Source organism: Hippopotamus amphibius, chromosome 4 (genome assembly GCF_030028045.1).
Source record: "Hippopotamus amphibius kiboko isolate mHipAmp2 chromosome 4, mHipAmp2.hap2, whole genome shotgun sequence".
In the NCBI taxonomy this organism is placed as follows: Eukaryota; Metazoa; Chordata; class Mammalia; order Artiodactyla; family Hippopotamidae; genus Hippopotamus; species Hippopotamus amphibius.
In genome coordinates, this window is record NC_080189.1 from 185,244,978 (window position 1) to 185,264,221 (window position 19,244).

The 19,244-nt window shown below is 43.0% G+C and overlaps 1 protein-coding gene across 3 annotated transcripts in view; it reads left to right on the forward strand.

Annotated features, from left to right (window-relative positions):
• RCOR1 (REST corepressor 1) overlaps window positions 1–19,244 on the forward strand; it is a 115,763-nt gene that overhangs the window by 89,712 nt on the left and 6,807 nt on the right. Inside the window, exons 4-11 of one of the 3 annotated variants that reach the window (XR_009053093.1) lie at window positions 4,847–4,899; window positions 6,356–6,517; window positions 7,154–7,272; window positions 9,918–9,996; window positions 11,737–11,931; window positions 16,385–16,555; window positions 17,606–17,683; window positions 17,903–17,942. Coding sequence is in view for 2 of the 3 variants with exons in the window: in XM_057730627.1 (XP_057586610.1) it covers window positions 4,847–4,899; window positions 6,356–6,517; window positions 7,154–7,272; window positions 9,918–9,996; window positions 11,737–11,931; window positions 17,606–17,683; window positions 17,903–17,960; window positions 18,600–18,829 (974 nt within the window). In the remaining variant the exon portion in view is untranslated. Of the gene's footprint in view, window positions 1–4,846; window positions 4,900–6,355; window positions 6,518–7,153; window positions 7,273–9,917; window positions 9,997–11,736; window positions 11,932–16,384; window positions 16,556–17,605; window positions 17,684–17,902; window positions 17,961–18,599; window positions 18,830–19,244 lie in introns of those variants that run through there. The other 2 variants (XM_057730627.1, XM_057730628.1) reach the window with 2 other exon arrangements.

Consider the following 19,244-nt stretch of genomic DNA (forward strand, 5'->3'; position numbering starts at 1 on the left):
TAATTCTTTTACAAGTTGCAAGGTGCCCCATATATACTTCATCGCATCTTTAGGGCACCTGGTAGACATACGGGGGCGACTTCACGTAAGTCGCTGTGGTAGAGTGCTTTCTTCCTTTGCTTTCGATTTGAGTCCACAAGGTGGTCTCCAAGAAAACCTAAAATATATGTGACCACCGTATAAGGGCACCTTGCTGTTTACAACATGGCAGATGTTACATCCACACTTAGCAGCAGCAGCTGGAATCACTGTGTTAGTCTGTTTCACTGGTCCTCCCACCAGAGCTAATTTTTATGTTAAAAGAACGGATGAAAATAGGAAAAGCATCTAAAGAATGCTTTTGTTTCCCTTGTAATTTTTTAAGGTAAATCTGGTCAGAGACAGTGGGGACAGGTTTAATGGACCCTGTTACTGATGTAGCAGATTCTGGTTCTGCCTGGAGAGCGAAGCCGTGGGCGGGACAGGCTCCTGAGGGCCTCCTGCATTGCAGCCAGCCTGTGCCTTATTTGCTTAAAGGTCATATGACTGACTGGGATCCCATGGCTGCATGTGGGCACGCATCGCACACCCTCACGCAGCTAAGGTAAATAACCTGTACGCTCACAGAGCTGAGATTATATAGCAGAATTTGAGGTTCGTTTATTGTTCGTTCACCAAACATTTATGAAAAGAAGGAGCCTTTAAAGCAGGCCTCCAGGGTTGAGCCTCAGCTCACTATACATTGTTTTTCTCTCTTCCTCTCACATATGCTTGGCTTGAGCACATCTCATTACCTGGTTTTTATCCCCTGATCCGCAGTGCCCCCCCGCCCCCCGGGGCCTAGGTGCTGCTGGCCGCATCTAGGCGCCTCTCTGTATTGAGGTGCTCCTATACTGGGTGCATATATATTTATAATTGTTATCTCTTCTTCTTGGATTGATCCCTCAATCTTTATGTAGTGTCCTTTCTTGTCTGTTGTAAGATTTTTTTATTTTAAAGTCTGTTTTATCTGATATGAGGATCGCTACTCCAGCTCTTTTGATTTCCATTTGCATGGAATGTCTTTTTCCCCTCACTTTCAGTCTGTATGTGTCCCTGGGTCTGAAGTGGGTCTCTGGTAGACAGCATGTATATGGGTCTTGTTTTTGTATCCATTCAGCCAGTCTGTGTCTTTTGGTTGGGGCATTTAGTCCATTTACATTCAAGGTAGTTATCGATATGTATGTTCCTATTACCATTTTCTTAATTGTTTTGTTTTTGTTGCTGTAGGTCCTTTTCTTCTCTTATGTTTCCCGCTTAGAGACGTTCCTTTAGGATTTGTTGTAAGGCTGGTTTGGTGGTGCTGAATTCTCTTAGCTGTTGCTTGTCTGTAAAGCTTTTGATTTCTCCCTCGAATCTGAATGAGATCCTTGCTGGGCAGAATATTCTTGGTTGTAGGTTCTTCCCTTTCATCACTTGAAATATATCATGCCACTCCCTTCTGGCTTGTAGAGTTTCTGCTGAGAAATCAGCTGTTAACCTGATGGGGGTTCCCTTGTATGTGATTTGTCGTTTTTCCCTTGTTGCTTTTAATCTTTTCTCTGTCTTTAATTTTTGTCAGTTTGACTACTCTGTGTCTTGGTGTGTTTCTCCTTGGGTTTATCCTGCCTGGGACTCTGCACTTCCTGGACTTGGGTAGCTATTTCCTTTCCCATGTTAGGGAAGTTTTCAACTATAATCTCTTCCAGTATTTTCTCAGGTCCTTTCTCTCTCTCTTCTCCTTCTGGGACCCCTATAATGCGAATGTTGGTGCGTTTAACATTGTCCCAGAGGTCTCTTAGGCTGTCTTCAATTCTTTTCATTCTTTTTTCTTTATTCTTTTCCACATCAGTGATTGTCACCATTCTGCCTTCCAGGTCACTTATTCATCCTTCTGCCTCAGTTAATCTGCTATTGGTTCCTTCTAGTGTATTTTTCATTTCAGTTATTGTGCTGCATATCTCTGTTTGTTTGCTCTTTAATTCTTCTAGGTCTTTGGGAAACTTTTCTTGCAACTCTTCGATCTTTGCATCCAGTCTTTTTTCAAAGTCCTGGATCATCTTCACCATCATTATTCTGAATTCTTTTTCCAGAAGAGTGCCTATCTCCTCTTCATTTAGTTGTTTTTCTGGGGTTTTATCTTGTCCCTTCATCTGGTACAAAGCCTTTTGCCTTTTCATTTTCTCTGTCTTTCTGTGGCTGTGATTTTCAGTTCTACAAGATGAAATACTGCTGATACTGCTTGATTCTGCTGTCTGCCCTCTTGTGGAGGAAGCTGTCTAGGAGGCTCGTGGGTGCTTCCTGATGGGAGGGACTGATGGTGGGTTGGGCTGGGTGGGCGGAGCTCAGTAAAACTTTAATCCCATTTGGTGGGTGGAGATCAGTGACACTTTAATCTGCTTGTCTGCCTATGGGTGGGGCTGTGTTCCCACCCTGCTGGTGCTTTGGCCTGAGGTGACCCAGCTCTGGAGCTTACAGGCTCTTTGGTGGAGCTAATGGTGGACTCTGGAAGGGCTCACACCTATGAGCACTTATCAGAACCCCTGCTGCCAGTGCCCCTGTCTCCTCGGTGAGCCACAGCTGCCCCCCCACCTCTGCAGGCAACCCTCCAACACCAGCAGGTAGGTCTGGTTCAGTCTCCTATGGGGTCACTGCTCCTTCCCCCGGGTCCTGGTGAGCACACTTTTTTGTGTGCCCTCCAAGAGTGGAGTCTCCGTTTCCCCCAGTCCTGTAGAGGTCCTGCAATCAAATCCCGCTGGCTTTCAAAGTCTGATTCTCTGGGGATTCCTCCTCCCATTGCTGGAACCTCAGGTTGGGAAGCCTGATGTGGGACTCAGAACCCTCAGGACTTCTGTGGTATAACTGTTCTCCAGCTTGTGAGTCACCCACCCAGCATTTATGGGATTTGATTTTAATGGAATTGCACCCCTCCTACCGTCTCATTGCGGCTTCTCCTTTGTCTCTGCATGTGAGGTGGGTTTTTTTTGGGAGTTCCAGTGTCTTTCTGTCGATGGTCGTTCAGCAGTTAGTAATTCCAGTACTCTTGCAAGAGGCAGTGATTGCACGTCCTCCTACTCTGCCAAATTGATTCTTCTCCTAGGTGCCTCTCTGAAGAGTTCTCTCCAGCCAATTGTGCACAGCCACCTGCTCTGCAGCCTTACTTTTGGTTGGCCTTTTTTTTTTTTTTTTTTAAAGAAGCTTCAAGCATTTTTTTCTTAGTTGGAATAATCCACCCTATTGTGAAGTAACAAGCAAGGGACACACTTTGGAATATTTCTGCCCCCATTTTAAAAATCACCAATTTCAACTTCGGGGACAAACAAGGGCCTTTATCATTCACTGACTCTCAGGTGAATTGGAATTTTACTCTATTCTGATATTCTGAGTGGAGTAACCAGTCAGTTTGTGAGTTTTTATTTTATTTTATTTTATTTTACTATTTTTTGGCTGCACTGGGGCTTTGTTGCTGTGCGTGGGCTTTCTCTAACTGGTGAGCAGGGGCTACTCTTCTTTACGGTTCATGGCCTTCTCAGTGCAGTGGCTTCTCTTATTGAGGAGCATGGGCTGTAGGCACGCAGGCTTCAGTAGTTGTGGCCCATGGGCTCAGTACTTGTGGCATGCGGGCTCAGTAGTTGCTGCTCACAGGCTCTAGAGCTCAGGCTCAGCAGTTGTGGTTCACGGACTTAGTTGCTCTATGGCGTGTGGGATCTTCCGGGACCAGAGATGAAACCTATGTCCCCTGCTTTGACAGGCAGATTCTTAACCACTGTGCCACCAGGGAAGTCCCTATGGGTATTTTAGATGTAAAAAAGAAAATAGAAAATTAATGCCTTAATATCAAAATACACTATATGTAGTTACTGTTTGAATTAAATTGGCTCTTGTCAGTGGAAAAAATTTTCCTCTTGTATTAGAATATATGCTAATGAGTTTGAATTCTTTTTCAAAATTGATTTCTTTTTCCTAATTGATTGTCAGTTATACCACAATTAGGAATGATGGTTGTGATATAATTGCATAGCATTCTGAAACTTAGAAGCTCTGACTTTTATTAGATGTCTTCTGTTTACTCTCTGTGTAACAACTCAGCCTATTTTCTCAACTCTGTTTGGTCATTGCACCTGGAGGGTGAGATTTGAGGGAAGGGCAGTAGGGGCTAGTAGGATTTAGTGTTTGTTTCATACAATTCTGTGCTACTTGATTTTTCCTTTTTGAGCTTTTTTTTTTGTAACTTATAAAGAAAAGTCATACATCAGTATAAGGAAGTACTGCTGATTAGTAGTCTCTTATTTTTCTGAAAGAAAAACTAGAAAATGTAGAGAGGAGGTAGATTCGTCATTGTGGGTGGCAGCTTCTGGAGTTTGAGTCCATGAGTTTGCCTTGGTGTTTCCTTAGTGCTTAAAAGCGGGCACTTGCCACCTTGTATTGGAGTCTGAGAGCAAAGCAGGTTGCTTGTTCTTCAGCCTTGGCTGAGACTAAAAGCAAACCCCCATTTAATATTTCTTTTTATTTCTAAATAATTATATTTCAAAGTACCAAAGTAATATTTGTTTATCATAGAAAATTTAAGTAGAACCCTGTCTTTAAAAAAAGAAACAACCAGAATCGTGATCTTACCATTCAGAAATAAGTACTGTGAGTATTTTTTCAGCCATTTCTCTGTGGGATTTCTATATGTAAGATCCATAATGAGGTCATATTATTCAGCCACGTTTTGTTCCTGTCTAGTCTTTATTTTTATTCTTGTGCATGGCCGGCCTGAAATACATACACCTCTGTGTCAGTTCTGGTGCCCTTAGACTGTGCCCTGCCCCTCAGTTTGCTTATGGCCTCTTGTCTTTTTTTCCAGTGGATGAGTACATTGCCATCGCCAAGGAGAAGCACGGGTACAACATGGAGCAGGTAATGGCGTGGTTTCCTCTTGTGCTTAAAGAGGGGGGTTCTAGCTCACCTGAGAAGTGTTTTTGGTTCTGTGTTTTGGGGTAACATTGTTTCCGCATTAGCCGTTTTTTGCTGGTTACTAGCAGTATTATACAAGGCTCTGGTCCCCTTTTTACTGCTTGAGACGAGTAGTAGGTGAGCCTTTGATAAGAAAGGCATCTGTGTGTTCCTGCCAGTCTGCACTGTTTAGTGCAGCAGTGGCTCTCAGGTGCAGGATACTTGGGCGTAACGCTTTCTTATTTGAATGTGTGATTTGTCATTCTTGTGATTGTGTGATGGTTTTTTTCCTGACTCATGTTGTCACACTGAAACCTACTCAAACCTGTTATAATATTGTTTTGCATCACTTTCTGGTTGTAAAATTTGACTAAGGTTTTCTTTTAAAAATTGTTTGGAGCCAGTTAATGAGAAATCCACAAGATTAATTTTTCTCCCAAAGTGTGATGATATCTTATTTCAGCCTTATTTCTAATTATGATTTTTTTTAGGTAATCACATTCAGTTGGATTAGTGCTTTCCTTTGTATTGACCTAGATTTTCAGCCTGTAAATTACCAAAAGTTTTAATTTACCCTGATGCCTGGGGATACCACTAATTTTGGTTATATAGACTTGGACCCTTTCTTTCAGCCTTGACGTTACTTTTAGTTACTCTACCTTGGTAGAACTGTTAGGAAAGCCAATGACAAGAAAGTAGCTCCAGAGTCTTTCAAAGCAAGACATGTATGCTTCTCTTTCTCCAAACCCTACTCATGAACTTCTCAAAGCTGCTCAGAAAATAATCAATTTTTTAATTCTATTTAGAAAGTGTTAATATTATTGGGTAATTGCTAAATACACTTGTATGAATTTTTAAGGATTTTGGTCTTCAAAAGTATGATCATTTCCACTTCAAAATTGAAATAGAGGGAGTTTTCTTAGGAAAGTATTCCTGAATTCTTGTTTCTAATTTGTTCCTCACCCATTTGTATTTTTTCTCCTTTCTGAGCTGGAAAAAGCTCTTTATATTTGAAATTTTTTGGCAAAAGAATAACAAACAGTTGCGTGTTTTTCGAGTTACCTTCTCCTTTACATCCAGTGGCATTAGCGTGTGGTGCTGGACGAGCACAGATTCCAGAGCCCCACCCACTGCGTCTGCTGCTTGTTTCCCAGCTCTGACCATTGGCAGTCACTGCATTTCTCAGGGCCTCTGTATTCTTGAGAAGTTAGAATAATGGAACCTGTCTCACAGGGCTTGAGATAAATGCCTTAGTGTACAAAAGGGCACATATCAGTGCCTGCCACTTAGCAGTATATGAGTTCGCCATTTGTTAATTCGTCTGGGTGTGAAGAAGTGGCTTCTTTTGCCAGCCTCATTTCCACTTTAATGTTTCAGTCACGTTGTTGGTCTAAAAATTTCACTGATACTATTTTTCTAGGCTCTTGGGATGCTCTTTTGGCATAAGCATAATATTGAAAAATCATTGGCTGATTTGCCCAACTTTACCCCCTTCCCAGATGAGTGGACTGTGGAAGATAAAGTCTTGTTTGAGCAAGCCTTTAGTTTTCACGGGAAAACTTTTCATAGAATCCAACAAATGGTGAGTAGGTGAGACCATTCATTGTGTGCGCGTACCTGAGGGGGAGGGCTGCCCTCCTGGAGCATACATGTTCCCGTTTTTAACAAAGCAGCTCACGGTGGGCTGCTGGGTGGGTGAGAGGCTTCACATTACAGGAGTGAGACATTTCCTCGCAGCGCCCCCAGCCCCAGCTCTCTGGTCGGGATGGCCCAGAGTGTTCTGATAGAAAGGGCCTCTGATGGTGATGATGAGGCAGAGCATCGTGGGGCCTGTCTCCCTGGGGAGCTTTGCTGGTCTGTCACAGTCTAGAAAGGTATTTGGTGGACTCCTACCATGAAAGCTTACCGACGGTTACATTAGTGCTAAAATGAATTTTAAAAAAAATAACCTAAAAGTTACGTTAGAAGCTTTAGTTGTATGAAAACTCTGATTCATCTTAAGTTGACTGCAGTCTTTCATGGGCTAAATTTCACTTACGGTCAAACTTCTGTAATTTGAACATGTATTGATGAGAGTGCTTTTATGAATTCAGAGAAAAATGGCTGTGACTTAACAACATTTCTGAATGTGTGAGAGTGATCCTTATGAAGTATATCTAAGCACATTTGATTTTTAAAGATTAGCTTTCATCTAAACCAGCTCATGTTTTGTGTCCAGCTCCCTGACAAGTCTATAGCGAGTCTGGTGAGGTTTTACTACTCCTGGAAGAAGACGAGGACTAAGACCAGCGTGATGGACCGCCACGCTCGCAGACAGAAGCGGGAGCGGGAGGAGAGGTCAGTGCGCGTGCTTGCGGGCGGTGCCTCAGCCCTTTGGGGAGCTGCACCGGCTTTCCTGAGAGCTGGTGGACACACACAGTACAGGCAGAGGGACCAGGTTTCCCCAGTGCCTTCCTGGTGGAACCAAAACGTGCACAGGTACTCTTCAGCTCAGTGCTCGTGAACCGTGCTAACGCGTGGGTGTTGTATTCTGAAGTTATCTTTTCTCACCACTGCAGTCAGGACAGTTCGTTTTGAATGAGTGAATTTTCCAACACATTCCTTTCTGCCCCTTAAGGGTGGGTGTCTTCTTTTAGTAAAAAGGAATCTCTTACTTGTTAGGTTGAAATTTACTTGGTGTGCTTCTACAGGATTCAGTGGATATGTTTTTATGTTTGGTGTGTTAACATCTACAGTTCAGATTTCCTCCTTCCCATTCTTGACCATCTGTTTTGTGTGTGTGAGTGAGATGGAGGGGACATTTTATGACTTCTTAATAAGGAGGGTAGTTTTAAAGACAGCTTAGTGCATAGGACACACCTTTGCCATCACACCCCCATCCGTACACACAGCAGAGTCGTGGAAGTGGCTGTGCTCCCCTGCAGAAGTGGGCTCTGGTCTCAACTGATGGACTCACAGGCGGGTGGGTCAGTGACCTCCTTCCCAGGCCTCTGTCTCCTCAGCTCTGATATGAAGATGCCTCAAGTCCAGAAGCAGGACACAAACTTAATGGGTTTTGTGTTAGTGGGACTATAGGTCGCTTTTAAAAATTATGTTTTCTATAATGTATTATTTTTATGAATTAATGATACAAAATAAAACAGAGGAAGATAAACTATCTTCATGGCCCTGTCTCAGGAGAGTATTTTATGATTTCAAATGAAAGAGAATAGTATGTGGGGACAGACTGAGAACTGAGTATCACTTTTGGAGACTTCAGAAGTCTGGGCACAAGCATGTAGCGAGAGCAATGCTGAGAACGCCTGGGAGCGCCCTCCACCTGGGAGAGTCTGTAAGACTGTTGACCTGGACACCGCTGCGCAGATTTTGGCCTGCAGCACACATAGCTAGTGGGTCTGTTTTTGGGTCAGTACTCTTTGTAACCAAAGAAAGTAGCAAACTCTGCTGGATTTGTTTTTAGTGTTACAGCAACTTTTGATTAAAATTTTTTGTTTCAGTTATATGTAGGTCTAGTTTACTATTTATAAACTAAGTCTGTAACTGTACACACACAGGTGCAGTTGACTAAGCTGAGATCAGAATTAGATTTAAAAAAAAAGATTGGGACTTGTTAGCCTTGAGGATGAAGCAATAAGGGCGTTGCTGACATATGCCTCCGTTCTCACTTTGCATACGCCCAAGGGTGCTCCCAGCTCCCTGTGCACCTTCACCACCGTCAGGGTGCAGGTAGAGGAGGGTCACCCCAGCCACGGCAGAAGCACGCGAGCGACCTGCCTGTGAAAGGAACGGCAGGGCCTGGGAACATTCCCCCCGCCCCCGGCTCTTTCTCCTCTCGGGCACACTTTCCTCGGCCAGAACTTCTTACCACTGTGGGCTTTGCGGGTGGGTGGGGAGAGGGGAGTACCGTGGGTGTGTCACCTGAGATGAGTTCCTGAAACAAAGGGGTGTTGACATTTGAAACTCTGAGTGTTCTGCTGCGACCACTGCTCAGCTGTCTTTAGCTGTGGGCAGACTGGGGCAGGCTGCCTGGCTTCTGTGACCCTTTGCTTTCTCTCTCTCTCTCTTTTTTTTTTTTTTTTTTTTTTTTAAGTAAAGGTCCTACCTACCACAGAGATTTTTTTTTTTTAAGTAAGAAATACTACATGGAAAGGTATAAGCAAAAGCATTTGAAGCACCATATCGATGTGAGCGTTCTTTTAAAAATTAACTTAAATACCAGTTATTCAAGCCACCAAAAATCCTCTCCCATTCTCAAACTTGTGTAGTTGTGAGTAGACAGATGGGACTTGAAAATGGATTTTTACTTGTTGGTGAATTTATTCCCAATACAATGAGCCTTTATTCTTGAATAATTTCTCAGTCATATCTAATGATCATGTCCTAGTCCTCCAGTAGATAATTATGGGGAATTAAAGTAAATGTCTTAAATTTGATATTTTAAGTTGAAAGAAAACACTTTCCTAATATAAAGCGACAGGGACTTCCCTGGTGACGCAGTGGTTAAGATTCTGCGCTCCCAATGCAGGGGGCCTAGCTGCCATCCCTGGTTAGGGAACTAGATCCCGCATGCCACAACTTAGGGTTCATATTGCCACAACTAAGGAGCCCTCCAGCCACAACTAAGGAGCACATGTGCTGCAACGAAAGGTGCCGGCGGGCTGCAACTAAGGAGCCTGCCTGCTACAACTAAGACCCGGCGCAACCAAATAAATAAACTTTTCAAAATTAAAAAATAAAGTGACAATGTTCTAGGCCTGGTTTGGGAGTTAGAAACCTATTTTAATGACTTTTTTAATCATTTAAACTAAAAGAACTATGGAGTTGGTATTTTATTTGAATTGTAAAAATGTATTTATCTCAGCATTCTGAAAAGATATACTAATTTTATATCACATCTGTCACTAAATCAATTTTGCTTATATTTGTGTATTAAATAGAATTAGTACAAAATAATCTTTCAGTAATGTGTTTTTGTCTTCCAGTGAGGATGAACTGGAAGAAACAAATGGAAATAACCCCATTGACGTTGAGATTGATCAAAACAAAGAAAGCAAAAAGGAGGTATTTTTTTCCCTAGTATTGTTAAAGCAAATAAATTTCATTACTAGTTTCGTAAGTAAAACATTCCTTTTTCTTTATTCTACTTAATATATTAAATGCTGTGTACAGTGCATCATGGTATAGCTTTTTAAACAATACTAACTTTGCTTTATAGAATGTAAAATTTTGTTTGCAAAGAAATATGAGAAAGGAAGCCTTAAAGGAAAAAATAGCATTAACAAGGAAAGGTTTTGTGTAGGGTAGCAGTTCTCACTGCCTTCTTTCCTGGGCCATTCACTCTGCAGGTTAGAACGGGGCCTTGTGAGGACCAGGCTTTGTTTTGATGCTTTGTTATTTATTAGGTTCTTTAACAGAACATTTTAAGTGAAAGAGAAGAAGCTTGGTTTTACATTAATTTCTGTAATTCTTATTTACAGAAATTTCTAATTTAAAAAGAAATATGGTTAAATCTTAGTTTCCTTATGTACTAAAATGTTATTAAAATAGACACGTGGTCAATAGGTGATCTTCACTGAATAGCATAGTGCAATTGCAGAACGTAGTTTATTGCCTACTCATATTTTTATGTGTTGTTTATTACCATTTGTTCAAGAGCTTATTGCTACCATCATAGTTTGCATGGTCTTTTTATCTCAGTCTTTTAAAACATGAAGCAAAAAGTCTGAATGTATTTTCAGCTTTACCAGCCAATGTTAATACACTAACAAGATGAAACTATAAACAATTAACCAAAACTTCTTGTTCTTAAAATGCATTACCAATAGGATGTTATCCTTTCCTTGCCAAGATATTAGTTCATTTCATTTCCAAAGGTTTTGGTTTTAGAGAAAGCATTTTAAAAATAAGCAGGGGCTTCCTAGTTGGCGCAGTGGTTAAGAATCCGCCTGCCAATGCTGGGGACACGGGTTCGATCCCTGCCCCAGGAAGATCCCACATGCCGTGGAGCAACTAAGCCCGTGCGCCACAACTATTGAGCCTGAGCTCTAGAGCCCATGAGCCACAACTATTCAGCCCATGTGCCGCAACTACTGAAGCCCACGCGCCTAGAGCCTGTGCTTCGAAATAAGAGAAGCCACGGCAATGAGGAGCCCCCACTCATCGCAACTAGAGAAAGCTCGTGTGCAGAAATGAAGACCCAACACAGCCAATAAATAAATAAATAAGTTTATTAAAAAAAAAAAAAAGCAGGTCATGCATTTTTAAATGACAGCATATAGTTTTTGAAACAAGTTACACAGTTGCCCTAAACGTTGTGTCATGCAATAAAAAAGGTGTATAAACACGTCTGTATTGAAGTTTTTATTTTTATGCATGTGCTGAATCATTTTTTTTTCTTTTTTATTTCTGTGGCCATATGTGCATCTGCAATCGCTAGGGACTGGATAAAAGAATTCCTTCTTCATACACACAGAGCTCACCAGAAGGGAATACGGCTTATTTTTTTTCTTCCTGTATTCCTACAGGAAGCTGGGAATGCTTCTTGTCGGAGGTGTATGGAATAAGGACGTATCCATACAGGACGGGAACGGAGTCCGCTTTAAAGCATTTATTTAGCCGAAGTCCAGTAGCCCGTGTTTCTGTGTGTTAACCGTGTGTTAGAAGTTGCCGGTGGTGATTATGGTATAGCATGGTGTTTGTGTTAGATTGTTTGGAGCCATGTCGAGAAAATATGCTTATTACTGTTCATTTGGCATTTTAATTTTTTTAGTTTCTCATTTATCAAATATGTGTATCATGCAGGTGCCCCCTACTGAGACAATTCCTCAGATCAAAAAAGAAAAACATAGTACACAAGCTAAAAACAGAGCAAAAAGGAAACCTCCGAAAGGAATGTTTCTTTCTCAAGAAGACGTGGAGGCTGTTTCTGCCAATGCCACTGCTGCTACTACCGTGCTGAGACAGCTGGACATGGAGCTCGTGTCTATCAAGCGACAGGTACCCCTGAGCCCTGTCCTGGGTGAAGGGTTAACTGCACTGTAGACGTGTTCTTACTTCTCACTTACTCGTTCTCTTTCTACAAATCTCAAAAGGGCATTTTGTTTCTAAGGAATTGGACAGAACATCTTAGGCCCTTCGATGTTTTCCCCTTAAATTAACCATGAAATTGAACTTTTATATATCTGTATCGCTACAGATACAGGTCTGTATCTGGTTTTTCATCACGTGGGCACACCCAGTAGCCTCTGTCTGGATGCGGACGTGGAGCTTCGCCTCTGCAGTCTGCTCTCCTCCCCTGTAGTCTCGCTCCCCTGAGACACGCACTGTTGCCGCAGAAGCCTCGCTCTGCCCCCTTTGCGTTACCTGCCTTCTCCCAGCGGGCAGCCACTGTTCTGACTTTTAAAACCATATGTTATTTTTGTCTTTGGTTTTATATAAACAGAATGATGAGGTGGGGGGGGTGTGTTTGTATGTGTGTGTCACTCTTACTCAACACGTGAGATCTCTCCAAGTAACACTGAGCCATAGTTCTTGTTCTTTCTCTACAAATAAATACCCAACAAACGATCCATTTTGCTGTGAGTGGACATTTGAGTTGTTTCCCATTTTTGACTCTTACACATGATACTGACAGGAACATTCTCTCATGTGCCTCTTTCCTGTGTTGCATGTGCATCTTTGTTGGAGGTACACCTAAGAGTGCAGTTGCCGGGTTATCAAGTGTGCGTATGTCCATCATTAGAAAACAATGCCAGACAGTTTGCCAGAGCGTTCATGTCACCTTATGTGAGTTCCGGTTGCACCATGTCAGGATTTCCTAATTGTAGCACTGTTGGCATTTTGGGCTAGATAATTCCCTGTTGTGGGGGTGGTTCTGTCCCTTGTGAGGTATGTAGCCGCATCTCCAGCCTCTACCCACGGGATGCCAGTAGCCCCCTCCCCCCGCCATCCTGTTGTGACCACATTGTGGAGTCATGAAGGCGGCAGGGGAATTGTCTTCTGTTTCCCATTCTGAGGCCTCCTTTCTCACTCTCTTGGTGTCCTTTGATGAACAGAAATTCTTCGTTTCAAGGTAGTCCAGCTTCTCATTCTTAACTTTTATGGTTAGTGCTCTTTGAGTTCTGGTAAGAACCTTTCCTGAGGTCATGAAGATACTCTTACACACTATCCTAAAAGCATTCTTTTGCCTTTGACATTTTGATCTTCAGTCTGCCTTGGCAATGTTTTTCTTTGTATGTTGTTATGTGTAGGGTCAGGTTTTTTTTCATATGGATATCTAGTTTACCAAATACTCTTCATTAAAAAGACTATCCTTTCCCTGTTCCAATGCAGTGGACCTTGTCTTAAATCCGGTGTCCATTATGTGTGTGGGCCAGATTTGGAGTTCTGTTTGTCCATTCTTCACCGGTACTATATGCTCTTAATAATACATAGATTATAAATGGAGCTGTGTGGTAGGAGAAGTTCTCTAAGATGGTCATGGCTGTTCCTGGCCCTTGTATTTCCATACAAAATTTAGAATCACCTTCTCAATTTCCAGAAAAGAAATTCTGCTAGAATTTTGATTGAGATTGTGTTGAATCTATGGATCAAAATAGAGAATTAACATCTTCTGATCCATGAACATGATACATCCCTGCACTTCCACAGATCTTTAATTTCTTCCAGTATTTGTAATTCTCTATAAACAAGTCCTGTATTTCCTTTACCAGAGTTATTTCTACATGTTTGGTACTTTTTTGGTGCTCTTGTAAAGAATATTGTTTTTAAAATGACTCCTTTCCTGATTATTTGTGCCTCGTGTGAGAAATGGTTCATACCTTTCTTTCTGTCTGATTTTGCATAAAAGTCAAACTGAAAAGTCAGCCGAGCGGCCCAGTGCTGTCCTTCCATTAGTCACCTCCCCTCCCCCACCCCGAATCAAGGCGAATTATGGACTGCTGGTTCACTTTTAGTTTTTGCTGCCTGTGTTTTGTGACTCTTGATGGCTGCCTTCGAAGGGATGAGAGGAGAAGGGTAGGTCTGTGGCCCCGTCTGTCTTCTGGTGAAGGAGGCGGCACAGACCAGGACTGAGTGTGCCCCACGGAGTCGCGGACTTGCTGCTGCCACAGCTGCATTCTAATCTTAGGAGAGCCACTTAATCTTCCTGGGCCTCTTTTCAAATGAGGAGATTAATCCCTGCCTGCCTGATCTTGCAGGATGTGTGACGGCGTCATAAGCTGGGAGAGCTCTGTGACTGGGGCTGGGAGCTCCTCTGCGTTTCATCTTCCTCTCCAAGGGGCCCGGTCCCCTCTGCTGAGTGAGTTCGTGACTCTTGCTGTTCGGTGTCAGTATGTCGAAGAAGGAAAGAGACCCTTTCTTCCACGCAGGTGTTACTGACTCTGCAGTAAGACAGATGAAGAGTCTTTGGTTTTCAGAGCCAGGGTCAAGAGCGTAAAGTGTTTATTTGAAGGTAACTGCTTAGAGCTGATATTGTTGAAGAGTGAAGGCTCAGAGTCTGACTTACTAAGAGATGAGGTCGGTTGTTTACGTCCTGCAGCCTTTAGGGCTTCTGCCAGCTGCACTTCCAGGTACACGTGGCGGTCAGTCACACAGTGGGCATTTTGTTCTTCATGCCCCCGCGTCTGGGCGTATGCCAGGGGAACATTCACCCCATGATAACAGAGAAGCTGACTAACAACAGCTCGAATGGTGAAGGATTTATTTTTATCCAATGGCAAGAAATTCCAGCATCAGTGGTTGCCGGCATGCGTTCCTCCGTTCAGGGATGTTCTCGGGGACGCAGATTCTTTCAGAGTTTCCTGCTCCGCCATCCTTAGGTTTTAGGCTTCTCGTCTTGCTCGTTGCTGAAGCTGCAGAAGCCATTTTGTCACCTTCGTGTCTGCGTTCAGGGCAGTAAGAAGAGGGGGTGGAGGTGGAGCTGACCCTTCTGTCCCTTTCAGCAGGAAAAGCTTTTGCCTCCCCAGACCCTCCTAGACGTCCTGTGTGCCACGGCTGTGCCGCCCGGCTCCTCCTCACTCTGAGCAAATTGTCAGCCACTGTCAAAGATGCAAGTGAGAAGGGGGCTGGGAACAGCTGGTTGGTCAGCCAGCAAACACTGCCTGTTGCATCACGTCTTTCTGGCTGGAGGGAATGAAATGGTCTGACATTAGAGAAGAATCACTGAATACCCAGTAAAGTACCAAAGGAAAAAAGAAAGTTGTGTTCAGCCAGGAGCTCTGGATAAGGCACCAGACCAAGTCAGCTGCTTTTCCGTCTTTTCTTTACATGCTGGTTCCTTTTGTCTCCTGTTTCTCATCCAGCTTGTTGCCCCTCTGGCTTCCTTTCCGGCTGGCATGATGCTGGCGGCTGAGGCCTGTTCTCATTCTGAGTAGGAAACACTGGACAGGGCTCGTTTGGGACGTGATTAGGAGCAGACATGTGGGTAGAGGAGAATGTAGAGCTTTTAGTTCAGGATTTGTGGGTGTTTTACCTTGTAGCCGCTCATTTAATCTCTATGCTGCTTTATCCAGTGATTTTTAGAGAGAAAAAGCGTGTGTTAAACAGGTTGGTCTCCTTGGAAAATGCATGTTATTCAAAGTGTGATATATATATCTTTCACACACCCGCCCCCAGCTTTGTACCGTATATTATAAACAACCAGCTAGAATGAACAGAGTAACTGGAATGCCAGTGGGGGAGGGGGGATGTAGTACTCCAGACCCCTGACTTTTTTTTTTTTTCCTCTTTGGCTGTGTTGGGTCTTCATTGCTGCACGTGAGTTCTGTGGTTGTGGTGAGTTGAGGCTACTCTTTGTTACAGCGGGCAGGCTTCTCATTGTGGTGGCTTCTCCTGTTCCGGAGCACGGGCTCTAGGCACACAGGCTTCAGTAGTTGCAGCATGTGGACTCAGTAGTTGTGGCACGTGGGCTCTAGGGCACGTGTAGACCCCTGATTCTGAGAGTTTGCTCATTCCCTGTCAGAAGTTTCTAGGCCTGGTTTTCAGAATTTAGGGAACATAACCTGAGTGGCTGGCAGTATTCTGTGGGTCGTTGGTAACTGGGAGCTCTGAGGGGAGCCTGAGATTGTGCTGTTCAGTGTGGTCGCCACGTGCGTTCGGATTAATTAAAATTGGGAGGGTTAAAAATGTGGCTGCTCAGCTGGATAAGCCACATTTCAAGTGCGTGGTAGTAGCGTGTGGCACGTGGCTGCCCTGTGGGCGGCACAGGCATAGAATATTTTCATTGTCGGAGAGCGTTCTGTTAGCCGATGCTGGTCTGAGAGCTTGGCGTTGCTGTGAGTAAGTTTCAAGTATTTTCTTCTGATTTGTACCTTTTCAAAGTAAACTGAAACAAATTTCAGTAAAGCAAGGTCCTGGCTTATGGTTTTACTGTAGAGTAAATTTTGTGCATGTTTCCAATACTTTTCTTTTCCGTTGTTTTTATGTTCTGATGTGGCATCATTACCAAAAGATTTGGAGTGGGCTGTATTTCTGGTAGACTTTGAGGCCCTTACTAATGGCAGAACTGGTCCCATAGCATGGAAAATTTTCCTGCACCACCACCTCCCACCCCTCCTTTAGAACTTTTAGAAGAAGTAAAACATAGGAGGAAAGAATGTATGCAGCTGGAAATGTATGAAATGTAAGTTGAAAGTGGGATTTTTTTTTTAATTATAAAAGTATAAAAAATTTTTTTAAAGAGTTTTATTAAAAAGTGCCTATATGACAATATCCTTCACCGCTGTTTCCACTCATCTCCCACGCTTCCCTGTCTCTCAAATTTCTGCTTTTCTTCCTTTGCCTTAATAAGATTTCTGCTTTTGAGGGCACCTTCTGCTCATGAATATTTTTGATGTTTTACTTGGGAAAATGGACCTGTTCCTCTGCTTGCTTTCTTATTTGCTCAAGTGATTATTCAAGAGTGAAAAGTGTTAGGGCCAGAGTTCCCTAGTGCTTGGCCCCAAAATGCCCCTCTGCTTAGAGTTGGGAGAGCAGGGCCCACTTCTGTGACCCAGCTCATTCAGGAGTCCATGCAGAATTCAAGGGCAGCTGTGGATTAAGTGGTGTGTACTGTGTGTGTCTTTCTTTTGATTAGGCTAAGGCAGTGAGAGAGTAGCTCCACTGAATCAAAGCAAGAAGGTGGAAAAGATAATTGGTGAGAAAATGAAGTTACGGTTGTTCACATTTGGCTTGTGGAAAACTGACATATTGCTTTCTTCTCCCCCGCCCATTAAGTCAGTCTGCAAGGTGGGCTTCAGCTGTGTGTAGAGTCCAGGTGGTGCTTGGGGCTGTGAGGTTCTCCTGCCTGCACTCTGCCTGCTCTGTTCCTTCAGCTCAGCTCTGTGGTGGGAGCCCAGGCACTGTCTTTTGGGTCAGACTTCAGGTGTGTGTTCTGTTGCGCAGGTGGTTACCTGTCACAAGCTGGTGGGCTGGGATCGTGTGTGCAGGCACCTTTTTACCACTAACCCTTCCTTCTTATTGTCCTTTGTTTGTTGCCCTAAGCAAGTTAGTTAAAGAATCTAGTTAGCTGCTCTCAAAAGAGACGATAGGGACCTCAAATTTAGGCTACCATACAGGTCAGGAACTTCTTTCCTCTTGGTTTTTTGTTTCTTTTGGCTTTTTTAGTCCTGTTTTCTTTTCATACCTTTATAAAAGTCTTCCATTTTTAAGATGAAAATCTTCTTCCTCTTAGATTCAGAATATTAAACAGACGAACAGTGCTCTAAAAGAAAAACTTGATGGTGGAATAGAACTGTATCGACTTCCAGAGGTAGGATGATGTTGATAGCATTTTTGAAGTCACACCCAAGTTTACGTGTTTACGAATTTACTCTCTGTGTCTCCACTACATATCTCTTAGAAGGAAAAGTATAGATGTAATTTTATAAACCTAGTTGATATTAAAATTCTGACATAAGATTCATTAATCCTCGTAAGGACACATTCGTCTCTAAATGTAGTATGCTAATGGGACTCATTTGGATACCAGGTCATTCAGAAATGTAACGCACGGTGGACCACAGAAGAACAGCTTCTCGCCGTACAAGGTAGGAGCAAGTTCTTCTTATAAATTAAGGGCTTGGGGACGGCGGTTGCTTTCAGGAAAAAATTCTGCCCCATCCTGCTCCCAGCACATCGTTTATGTTGAAACAGGTGCTTGGAGGATTACGTCTTCTAGTGGACATCATTTTAGCCAAATTGCTGCATTCCCTTTGGGCTTTACTTTTCTCCTTTCCCATATCTCACAAGATGTAAAAAGTAATCTGGAAGCCTCAGTGTCTAAAGGTGTATTTCATTTAGCAGCTACTCATTGGGTTCTGAATAGTAAGAAAGTACAGATTGAGTGTTGGGGTTGTAAGGTTGGAGGTGTTCTAGTCCTGGGGACCCTGAAGACGCCATTGTAGGATGTCCACAGCATATGGTGATTGCTGGGTGACTTCAGTTACCATGTGACACATGATGGGGAGGTACAGACCCTGTGTGACAGGGTCACACGGAGTGTCTAACCAGTCATCCACACTGGACTCTATACTGCTCTTTTCCATTAGTATAATACAATAAGATGGTGCCTGCTGTTAAAAGCCTTTATGTTTCCTTATCTGGGTAAGGGGTAAGTCTCAATTGTGTGTGTTTGTATTTTATTATTTTTCTCTTGTGTTGAAAAAAATGCCTTCTTACATCCTTAGCCATCAGGAAGTATGGCCGAGATTTTCAGGCAATCTCAGATGTGATTGGGAACAAATCAGTGGTACAAGTGAAAAACTTTTTTGTAAATTATCGACGCCGCTTCAACATAGATGAAGTTTTACAAGAATGGGAGGCAGAACATGGGAAAGAAGAAACCAATGGTCCCAGTAACCAGAAACCTGTAAAGTCCCCAGATAATTCTATCAAGATGCCTGAAGAGGAAGATGAGGTAAATCTGAAACAGTTGATCTCTGGCAGATTCATGCTTAGTTCTCCAAGTTCTTTTCTTCATTGATGACCTTTTCCAGCTGTAGAAATACTTTTAGGTTTCAGCTGTGTCAGTAGCTTGACTTTTACCTGTAAATGCCACAATACATGTGTCGGCTTCAGTCATTTTTTGGTCACTGTGTGTTATTCACATTTTAATTCCTGGACAGGTTCTTAATTCTGTCCTGGTTTCCTCCAGTCACAAAATATTCCACGTTTCCAGTATTTCCTTCAATACAGTAACAGCTTTGCCCTAAAACAGTTGAGTTAGAAGCTCAGTGTGTAAACTGTGTTGTCATCTCTGTGGTGAGGTTTATGAACGAACCAGGGAGTCTGCAGGCCCCTGGTCTGCTGCTCCCATGTCCCACGTCCCCTTG